Here is a 12,087-nt window from a genome sequence, read left to right on the forward strand (position 1 = left end):
TTTCCAAAGGGGTAGGCCTTTAGTCTGCCCTCGATGCCCTCCTAAAAGCGGCCATATTTCTGCTCTGCAATCATTTACATTCAGGAGGTGGGTTCCTCTGGGGATCTGCTGCAGCAGGAGAAAGAGGTAGCCAGTGAGCTGCCTGTTTGAATAAATGTTGTCTTCATTAAAAATTTATATATTTTTTCAATTGGCTTGTCCATACCAGTACGCTGGGAGTACAAGCACTGGCACTTCTCCAGCTTTTAGTCCGGGGCCTCTTTCTGAACGCTGGCTTCCAAGGCCTAACAGGTGTATCTATGCCCACCATTCCAAGAGTGCAAATGGCAGGAAACATGGCGGAGGCCGTGATAGACAAAGATTAGAAACAGATTAGTTTCAGAAAGTAAAATAAATGATCAGTTATTTCCCTAGAAGTATTTACTGTAGCGGGTAGAACTTCCTTTCCTCTGGTTTCTGATCAAAACACATAGAAATCAAAGGGTTTAAGTCTATTGAAACTACAAGTGTGAAAAATCAATTTGATGTCATATGTTTCTGGCAGGACTCATTTTAGATCTTCAGAAACACATTGCATTATTGGAGCATATCTATCCAGCTATTTATCTTGCATTATTACATTCTTGTGAATTTGTGTCTGTTGTAGAATCAGAGATCACTGTCTTTTTTTGTAATTACTTGACCATGTTGCCCACCAGTAAATCAGCGGAGATTCCTGAGATTTCCCATTTGTATTTTGTATGCCTTGTTTGAAACCTGTGTATCCTCCAAATCACCATGAGCAATGAGGTTCACTGGTTTTATTTTTAACCACTTGTGTATGTGTATGTTGTGAGTACATTGACCTTCACTTTAGTTGCTGGTGACATTAGCTACAGGTTCTTCAAGTCATAATTGCTGTGTTAGATGTCGTGTGTGCAGTATTGCAATTTTGGTCAAAAGGTCTGCTACTGATAATTTGAAGTCATTTTTTACACTACAAAGTTTGAATTAATCAATGTAAATAACACAGCAAAGTGAGAACTTAGTGGTCACATAGATACTTTGAGCTGAGTAGACTGTACCCCTTTAACTTGGCTTCTAGAATTAGAAACTTTCCAGCATTAGAAACTTTTCACACAACATCATATTCGGAAATGCTAATAATCCTGTGTGTGAGTAAATGTGATTACATTAGCTTCTAGCTTCTGGAACTATGCAGCCAAACTGTAGACTGAGTTGATGGTAACATTCCTTAGTGGTTTATTGTGATTTTGTTAATGCTGAAAATTAAAAGTAGAAACTGCAAACCCTGTACATCCATTTTATACCATTGCTGTGAGCCAAATAAGAAAATTTGTTTATAGTAAAGATGTTTTACATAAATCCTTTGTTAATGAAGCAGCCATAAATGATGAATGTTGTTTGAGGTTATGGTAGTGTATTTTAGAGTGTGTTGGACTGAAGGCTACAACATGTATATAAAATATGTAGAGAAACCTTTCTTTTGACTCCCTTGATTCAAAAGCAACCATTAAGCAGACATTGTTTTCTCTGAAACAACAGATTTTGAATATAAAAATAGGATTGCACCTGGAATAACTTACCTGCTCATGTGGCCACAGCTACTGATAACATAAAGGTTACTGATATTGTTTAGCAAAGGGAGCAGTCATCAGGATTAACAGTCACTTAAACAGTCCTGATCATTATGCAAACTTGTAGTTGTGTTTGGGTCTACAGTATAAAGCTGATTAGATTTGACACGTGGATTCAACAGCACCTATTTTAATCAACCATTGTGGCTCCATTTTGAAGGTGACCTTTTAATAAGCGTATTGTTGGAATTATCAGAAATCTATATATACACAGTATCAAGTTCTTATCTGGTCATAAAAGGTTCCTGATACCTTGCGTAAAATGTAGTTTGAGAAAATTACAGTAAGCTACAAGTCAGATAAATGTTCTAACCAGAAATTTAGGCTAACATATGTCGCAGCCATTATTTTAATGGAGGATGAGTGATGGAGAAATGAAGTGCTACCTTAGACAGTTTGGAAGACGGGACAATATGTAGATCTACCAAAGTCAACAACCATAATGGTCCAGGATATTGCACATCTGATAGGAATACAAGAGCATAGGAAGGCACAAGAGACTTGCAGTCTATCAAGCCAGCCACTGCTTTTTCATACTCTAGCTCATAATCACTATAATTGGTAAATGTTGAGGGTTTTTCTCACAAATGACAGAATAGTTGGAATGTGCTTTAACTACTATTATTATGCTTTATTTATCAATTGTATATAGGTAGAGGATTAATATTTGACTCAAATGATCAAGTTTAATCCGTTCTTTATGCTTCAATTAACTAATCTTTTTTTTAATCAGTCAAGCTAAAATATCAGTTACATTGTGGAAATGCAAACAGGACAAGTTATAAAAACGTTTCACCTGTTTTCAATGATACATATCAAAACCAATAACACCTGGTGACTTCTAAACTATGACTAAAATTAAAGATATCTAGTTATTTTGTCTACACCAATGTCTGTTTGATGTTTAGTTTATCTGTAGTGATGATAATATATGGAATTTAGGTGTAACAGTGTTGTAAAGATAAGGGCCTGGAAATTAGTTTAGGTCAGTTTTTAAGTAACAAATGGGGGCAGGGAACGATGCCTGTGCCAGAAGATGGATACTCGAGGAACATGACAAATTGGCCCTTGGACCTTATCTACATAAATGCCGGACTGAAAAATTCAATTTCAGGCCGGCCACCTATCTCGCGTGGCAGCGTTCCTCGGGTAAGTCGGGGGTTGGGGTGGGGAGGAGGACAGCAAAGGGAGTTCAATCGTGGCCGGCAGCAACCATCAAGACTGTTGTGGAGCCTGGAGGAGCACTTACCTTTTCGGCAGCAGCTGCATCCACATCCAGAAAACCTGAGCGGAGCAGGCCCAATGCCTGCTGCACTTAGGGCAGCCAATTTGTTAGAGGGGTCTTAAAACAGGTGTTAGGGCCCTCATTGGTATATGCAAGGAGCCTAATTTAAGTGTGGGTAGAATTTTTTAAAATAGCAAAGGATGCAAGACTCTGGTGGGAGTTGTCTGCAGACCCCCTGACAGCAGTGATACAATAGTGGGATGCATAAATATGGAGATCAGAAAAGTATGTAGCAAAGGCAAGGCGGTTATAATGGGAGATTTTAATTTTCACATGGACTGGGAGTTGCAAAACTGCTCAAGTCATAAAGGTAATACATTTCTAGATTGTATGCAGGACAATTTTCTGTAACATTGGGCCTGATTTTAACTCCCCGGGCCCGATTTTAACTCCCCATTCCCGGTGGAATCCTGGTTTGGGGGGGGCACTTAAAATGAGGGCAATGACTTACTCCCTCTAATCCCGCTGACTTCCCAACGTGTACCAATATTAACCTGCTCTTTTGAGCAGGTGAAAAGTACACCCGCCAATCGAGGCCAATATGTTTTAGAACCAACAAGAGAACAAACCATACTAGATTGAGTAATGAGCAAGAATTAATGAATGATCTGACAGTAAGGGAGCATCTGGCAAACAGTGACCATAACATGATAGTGTTTGACATTAAGTTTGAGAAGGAGAAAGATCACACACAAACCAAGGTTTTCAACTTAATAAAGGCTGACTTTGAAGGAATGAGACGTAAGCTGAACATGTTAAACTGGGCTGAGCTGTTAATAGGTAAACCTTTAGAAAAACAGTGGGAGGTATTCAAAGAAGTACAATGCAAGACTAATACATACCCCTGTCTGACGTTTTTTAGGCATCCTTGGGGTGCAGGACATTGAACGCTGAAATTGGGCCTTGTGCCCATTTTATGGTCGTAAAATGGGCGCAACGAGGTCCAATTTCTACCCCAAGATGTTTGATTTTATAAAATGATCATGGACTGAGAGAAAATTAAAAATTTGACAGGATGGCATACAACAATTAGCTTCATGTCCCCAGGCTAGGGACAGGAAAATCAGCTGGGTAGGTTACCATTTCTGATATAAAGTGATCCTGCTGGAAAGTTAATGAGTGTAAACCTTGTGTAAGGATAGGATCCAGCTTGGCTACAATGCCCTCCACTGTCAAATAGCCTTATGAAGAATGGCTATTTGGGTAAGGGAAGGTTGCTAACACTCTGGAACCACAAAGTAAATTCTGCACTCGCAGTGGGAAAGTTGTACTTGAAGAGATTGTGGATCTATGACATTGTAATCCCAATTCTCCAACCTGCAGTCCCTTTGAGTGTGGCTGCCGCTGGAGCATGGGATCCTGAAATTTACCCTCCTATCTTTAGAAGGACATGGTGATAGGGTGAACGAAGTAGGGTGGGCGGCAGTTCATGTGGGGTATAGACCTCATGGGCTGAATAGCCTGTTTCTGTGCTGTAAATTCTATGTATTTCAGCATGAGTTGCCACATTCAAGACAGGAATGGAGAAGAAAGACAATAGAGGAGACTTGACTGTGAAAGAGAGAATATTAAGTATGGTGGTCTGTAGTAGAAATCAAAGCTCTGCAAAATACAGCAACCCCTTGTTATAATGCTTCCTCTGGGAGCAATACAAAAACCGTTACAGTGAAGTGTGCTTTGTAACAAGGGTTTTATGACTTTATTAATCGGGTAGCCAGAAACAAGCTGTTCTATCACTGGCCATGGTATATAAGTATGTGTTTATAATAGGTTATTGTTTCTTGCCTTAAAACTGCTGGAGAATCCTACCAAAATGATTGGATGTCCTTATTTTTTTGTAATACAAAGACATACAGTTCATGCATTACTCATATAGGTATACAGTCCATTTGTATTTTTAACAGTCCTCGTGTGCATATGTGATTAAAGATAGACTAAACACTGGTCTTCCGATCCATGCTTGTTATTTTATTTGTAACTAAAGCAGTGACTCCAAATATTATTTCTAACACTTAATCACTTATTAATTTTTTATGTTTATTTTATTGATTTTTTTTTAAGGCCCTGCAGAGCAATGGAGGAACTGGTTCATGATTTGGTCTCTGCTCTGGAGGAGACCTCTGAGCATACACGAGGGTGTGCAGAGTTTGGAGATGAAGCCTCCCGGAGCTCAGCTGCCTGCCTTCTGAAGCGCCAGGCTAGGAAAAGGAGAGGCAGGAAGAGACGATCAGACACTGGCCATCACATCTGGGAGCATGGCCACTGCATGAGTGAGGGCTCTGAATCTAGCCTGGATGAGGCAATCCGGGACTATAGAGAAAATAACAACTACAGTGACTCGGATGATCACCTGATAGTTGCCAAACGTCTGTCCTCCCTGAACGTGACAGCAGTTAGGGGGAAAAGGCACTCGTGGCACGAGTCGGATTCTGTTACTGACAGTAATTTAGGTGGTAGATCTTTGCGAAGGAGAAGGAAGGTCAAACGTATGGCTATAGATCCACCAGCAGAGGTCAGTAATGCACTTCACCCACTGACCCAGGGCAAAGCTCCAGCCACGGATCCAGAAAGACACCAGGCACAACCAAACCAGCTCCACTTCCATCTCCAAGTCCAGGAGATCAGCAAGGACAAGATCATCAAGAGAAAGCGACTAGAAATCCCAGATGAAGGAGTTGTAGTGGAAAGTGAAGAAATGTGCAATACAAATAAGGACAAAATGGAGTATGAGGAACAGAAAGGCTCAGATGATAACATGAGTGACAGGTTATTAAGATTAAGTCCCAGGTTCTCTATCCTGAGACAAGTTGTTGTATTTAAATATAACTGCAGGGTTTGAAATACTTTCAGCAGAAGTGCCAGTACTTGTTCACATTGAATTTCAAACCTGCACACCAGGGAGCACTCAAGTTGCAATAAAACTGTGTACAGCCACAAATAATTTCTGACCAGCTACTGTAGAATAATAGTTGTGTTTATCTTGGCACTAGACTATAGTGATTTTGATATTAATGTGTATTTTTCAGATATACATAATCTACTTGCAATAAACAGATGGACAGAAATGTTCAGTGCTTCTTCTGTATGCAGAATTGTAACTGCATGGATAAAGTATTTCAATCCCTGTACTGATATTTTTGTGTATTAATGCAAAACTACTGCAGCAGCAATTCAGTAATTGTACTAATCTTAATGTTTTCCTTTTAGTGGCAGTGGGGGGGGATCGTTGTAGCATTGCCTCATAGTTATTTCAAATTATCAAAATGAAGCACAGTATCCTGATACAGGTTTGTAGGTGAATTGTGATCTCCTGATAAACATAAATATTATTTTGCAGATTTGAATGATAAGAATTGTGGTTATCTGTGGGATAATGACAATATTTCATGACTGATCTGATTTGCCAAACAATGAGCTAAAAACTTACAAGTGAAATTGTCTCACTTATGAAAGTGAGCAAACATCAACATTTTAATTTACATTTTTAAAATTACATAGTTACTCATTCCCACGGTGGCAGAATGGTAACCAGTCATATTAGATAAAGACATGGTCAGACTTGGACTGTTGCTGTGGCACAATACTAATCTTCAGGTAGTCCAAGGTAATACATGTTCCATTACTATGGTGCATTAATGTGTTGCAACTAACTCCATTCCAACAACCTATTTAATGGTTTGTGGGACAATTTAATGGGTTAAAATGAACCCCAATGCTACAACAGCCATGTATTGCAGCTTTAAAAGTACAAAGTTGGACTTCCATTCAGAGGAGGGAAGATCTGTTCTCCCATGAACCACTATCCAGAGGCATTTCACAGCCATGGAGAATCATTGGGCCATAATTTTCAATCTTGAGGGGGGCTAGAGTAATTGGCAGTAACTATTTGGGGGGGATGGGGAAGGGTTAAAATTATATTGCATAAACTAATGTAATCATGTATGTTGGGAACAGAAATAGAAGCTTCTTATTTCTTTCCCCCTTCCTTTTTGGATTCACTGTATTCTATTTAATGGCAAAGAAATCTGCCAGTATTGCTTTGTAGCTAGTTGGTGGAAAATATCAGGGTTGGTAGGATACCCTGCCTTTTTTTCACCTTTTATGAAAACCAACTTATCTGTGCCTGCCTCTGATGGATATTGACATCATGGCCTTGACAGAAACTTGGCTCACAGTTAATGACACCTTACCCTGTACCGAAGCCTCCATGCCTGGCTATACCTTCTACCATCTGCCCCACTCAAACCTCCAGGCTGGTGGCGTGGCCCTTATCACCAAATCTCATCTTGGTTTGTCCCCCTACTCCTCTGCAACTTTCTTCTCCTTTTGAGCACCTCACCTTGTTCCACCCATCTTTCCTCTCCCTTAAAATCATTGTTCTCTACTGCTCACCCAAGCCCCATGCCACATTTCTCAATGAGATATCCTCACAGCTTTTCTCCCTAAGCCTCTGCACTGAGCGACTTCTCATCCTCCGTGATTTCAACCTCCATCTTAACTCACCTTGCCCTCTCTCCTCTGAGTTCACTACCCTCCTATCCTCCCTTATCCTCTCCCTCCATATAAACTCCTATCCGTATTCTCAGCCACCCTCTCAATCACAGGTAAGGCCATCTCTGATCACTTCCTTCTATCCCTTACCACTCATTTCCCCTTTTCCACTTTGTTCTGCATACGCCCCTGGTAAAAACTCTCCAAATCACTTACAACGGCACTTTGAAATTCCCAACTGTCTCGCCATTAGCCCTCCACTTGCCAGGATCCTTCTGATGCTACCAATCTGCTCAATCTCGCCCTCACCTCTACTCTTGATGCATGTGTCCCCAGTAAAACCCTTACTCTCTCCCACCCTGCTTGTTCTCCTTGGCACGGTCCCCATCTTTGCTCTCAAGTCCAAAGACTGAAGATTTGAACATTTATGACGCACAACTGGTTTAGCCATTATCACCAGATCTGGCTGGCCCACACAAGCATGATCGGACCCTGCTCTTTTCTCAATCTTTCCCGCAACTCCTTGTTTGAACCTCTCCAAATCAGATTTCCACCTTTGCCACAGCACTGAAATGGCCCTTAATCAAAATCACAAATGACACCGTACGTGACTGTCACCATGGTGCACTATCCCACCTCATCCATCTCGTCCTGTCTGCAGCCTTTGACACATTTGACCACACCACCCTTCTCCAACATCTCTCCTCCACTGTCCAGCTGAGTGGAACTGACCTCGCCTAGTTCCACTCTTACCTATCCTGTCGTAGCCCACTTCTCTTCCTGCCCAGCACGGTTACCTTTGAAGTCCCCCAAGGATCTATCCTTGCTCCCTCTTATTTCTCATCTGCATGCTGTCCCTCGGCGACATCATCTGAAAGCACAATGTCAGGTTCCACATGTACGCTGATGATACTAAGGTTTACCTTGCCACCATCTCTCTCGACCACTCTAGAGCCTCTCATATCTGATTGCCTGTCTGACATCCAATCCTGGATGAGCCGAAATTGCCTCCAATTAAACATTGGGAAGACCGAAGCCAATGTCTTTGGCCCTCACCACAAACTCCTTTTCCTAGCCACTGATTCCATCCCCCTCCCTGGACACTTTCTCTGGCTGAACCATATTGTCGCAACTTCAGCGTCCTATTTGACCTTGATCTAAGCTTCCGACCCCATGTACTCTCCATCACCAAGACTGCCTACTTCCACCTCCATAATATCACCCATCTTTGCTCCTCCTTCACACCATCTACTGCTGAAACCGTCATTCAAGCTTTTGTTACTTCCAGATTGGACTATTCCATGCTCTGCTGGCCGGCCTCCCATCTTTCACCCTCCATAAACTTAAGCTCGTCCAAAACTCTGCTACCTGTATCCGAACTCACATCAAATCCCATTCACCCATCATCCCTGTGCTTGCTGATCTACATTGACTCCTGGTCTCCGAACTAATTCTCATCCTCGTATTCAAATTCCTCCATGGCCTCATCCCACCCTATCTCTGTAACTTCCTCCAGCTTTACAACCCTCTACGTTCCTCCAATCTGGCCTCTTGTCCATCCCCCATTTCCTTCATTTTACCATTGGCGGCCATGCCTTCAACTGTCTAGGCCCTAAGCTCTGGAATTCCCTCCCTAATCCTCTCCACCTCTTTAAGACCCTCCTTAAAAACCTAACTCTTTGACCAAGCTTTTGGTCACCTGTCCTAATATCACCTTCTTTGACTCGGTGTCAATTTTTGTTTGATTATTCTCCTGTGAAGCACCTTGGGACATTTTCCTAAATTAAAGATGCTATATAAATGTAATTTGTTGTTGAAATGGCCAAGTGTAGAAACTTAAATTGTTGAAAATGCATGATTTTTGATTGTTGCCTTTGGTGGTTTAAGTGATATGGGTATTTTTAAATATTATTCCCCTGCAATTTTCTCACCTGCTCTTCTGAAGCTGTTGACTGATCCTGAGGTTCCATAGGCATTGGTACCTTGTCTAAGTGGCCAGACTTCATGTGTGAGCTTAGATAGTGTTGACAGACTATTAACTGTGAGAGACATCATAACCACTCCTGATCCTGTTCTCATCTGATGCTCACACACATGTACTTCCTAGTAGGAGTTACTGGATGGTAATCAGGAGTGGGAATCCATGCTATTTTTTTCTCCCATTCCGTAGCTCTGGAGCATTGAAGTCAATTGTAGCATCCTTATTGCAATATCAACTGAGATCAATGTAGACCAAGTGTTGAATCTGGACCTCCCTGGTCTCCATGACCACATTGGATAGTGCATTCACCAGTTGAGCCATCAAGGTGGGCTGTATATTTCTTTTTTTAAATCAACCAAGTAGTGTGCAGCATATACCTGACTGCTGTGGTCTTCTAGTTTAGAGATCTGATACACTTGTTAACCTGTTGTGTCCATTTCTATACAGTGCATTCCGTGGATGGAAAGGAGAGTATCTTTTATAGTGAGGCAAAAATGCATATTTTGCTCCCTTATTTAGTGCATTTCAGAGATGGGCTTGGCAAAGAGAAGTGGTGCTCAATCATTCCACCTTTATAAAAGCCAGAGTACATTATTTTATTTTTGATGTTAGTGGTTGGTTTGGAATAATAAAAATTCTGCTACAAACATTATCCCCTAAGTAGGGCAGAGACCTCCTTTGAATTTATGACTTCATTTTAACGGACCTATCGAATGCATGTTAATTTTAAGCTATCAAAAAAAAATGAGACTAATGAGAGTATAGTGTCTTAAGCTGCTTTCAATAGGATTGGCAGATTTGAACTATTGACAGAGCCATATAGAGTTAACTTATTTAGAAATTGATTAGTTACCACTCAGCGACTTTCAGTCAGTAATGCTTAGTGGTTATCGCTCTTCATCAGAAAGTTATCAACTTCTGTACACACCAGTCAAATATTCTGTGTGTGGTATGGCATAAGATGGCTGCAGGTTGCCTGGAATACAGATAACTGCTGACATGCTTGGACCAATTTACAGTGCTGGAACACCTGAGCTTGTGGTTAGAAATATGGGGGGAATAGTGACCCTTTGGCAGCAGGCCTCATCCATCCAGCCCAGGCAGGAGGCACACCACAATGGTAATTACCTCGGAAGTACTATTTTGACAACACAGATATGTGTAAGCAATCATTTTCCCCCCACACAGATGAGATGTCACCTGGAGGGCTGAGGAGTATGATCGTGTTTACAGCTCAGCATGTGACCTAATTCTGGTTTGATTTAGAACACAACAGTCAGCAGGATTTTTCATTAAGTTTTAGGCAAGCAGACAACATTTCAAAAGTAGAGGGAGAACTTTACTACTATATGTTAGATGTGACAGTTGGAAAATACAGAAGCACGTCAAATACGGGACACAATCCTTAACCTTTTCAAAGGCATGTACCTAAGTGTAGTTTTGCACTGCTTTATTTGTGTGATGTTCCGATGCATGAAATGAAATGACATCATAATTCAGTCCAATAAATACTAAAATATTTCTGATTTCTTAAAAAAAAAAGGTTTAAAATGTATAAAATTCAATTTAAAGATACTTTGGGGGTAAAATATAAATACATTTTTTGAGAGGAAATGCCAGAAGCTTTTATTCACATTTACTTATGTAAAATAAGGCTATAAAAAGACATTCTATTTTATATATAGCGCTTAAGATTACCCTTTTTTAAATCACTGAAAACAAGTGTTTTGAAGCGGTGATAGTCAAAATCACATAAATGAAGTTTGTAATAAAGTCTGCAAAAAATTCCAATGGTTAACTTACTACCTTCCAATTTTCATTGCAGCAGTACAAGAGTGAAGGTTGATGTGGATTCATGGGCATTCAAACTGGTTTAAATTCAATGCTCAAATAGGATTAGATCAGTTTTTGTAATGGGAGTAAGATTTAAGGAAATATGAATATTCAAGAGTTGGAGGTACCTTGCACTAGATTGCTTTTATTTTTATATTGTTAATATTTTGTCTTCATATTCCACTAGTCCACACATTCTATGCCCTGACTGAGAAAGCAAGCAGTCATGGATATCTCTATGGCTTATTTTGATTTTTGGACAGTTGATGGGCTGCTGCTTCTAATGACCCAGCTGAAATCAGTAATCTTTTGGGAGAAGTATGACCTGCACTTGAAGCAGGGATTCTGACCTGGTCTCCCAGTATGTGGCACGGTGCATTTGCATCTGTACCGTTTAGCCACTGTTTCTTAGTTTACTTTTGTTAAGTGAATGAAGTCATACAGAAAAATAAGTGATAACTTTTTATAAGTGCAGAGTTTAAAAGTAAATTTTGGACTGAATCTAGGTAAAATACCTATCTAATAGTGTTCTAACAAAAATCCTTAGTATTTTATGAAATGCTGGGCAGTTTGAACATCTACGTGAACCATGTGCTAATGCTCTGGCTGAAGTAATGTCTGTTGGTGGTTTAAACATTTTTTATGAAATAAAATATAATCGCATCGTTTGCTGCAATATTAAATGATATTTGTACTAACTTTGGGTGACACTGTTAGCCTAATGTTACTGGACCAAGGCATTTGACAAATCTTAATGCTTTGTGATAGACCAACATTAGTTTGAATGTGTATATATTAAATATGTAATTATAAATTGAGGTGTCCATTATCCAGCTATTATACTATGTGTATTGTGCTCC

At 40.3% G+C, this 12,087-nt stretch overlaps 1 protein-coding gene across 3 annotated transcripts in view; it reads left to right on the top strand.

The window, feature by feature from the left end:
- Nucleotides 1–12,087, top strand: part of gpatch2 (G patch domain containing 2) — a 220,060-nt gene that overhangs the window by 7,113 nt on the left and 200,860 nt on the right. For all 3 annotated transcript variants that reach the window (XM_067988885.1, XM_067988886.1, XM_067988887.1), the window contains exon 2: nucleotides 4,984–5,688. In XM_067988885.1, coding sequence (XP_067844986.1) covers nucleotides 4,984–5,688 — 705 coding nt within the window. The remainder of the gene's footprint in view (nucleotides 1–4,983; nucleotides 5,689–12,087) is intronic.

This window comes from Heptranchias perlo, chromosome 8 (genome assembly GCF_035084215.1).
Source record: "Heptranchias perlo isolate sHepPer1 chromosome 8, sHepPer1.hap1, whole genome shotgun sequence".
NCBI classification, from domain to species: Eukaryota; Metazoa; Chordata; class Chondrichthyes; order Hexanchiformes; family Hexanchidae; genus Heptranchias; species Heptranchias perlo.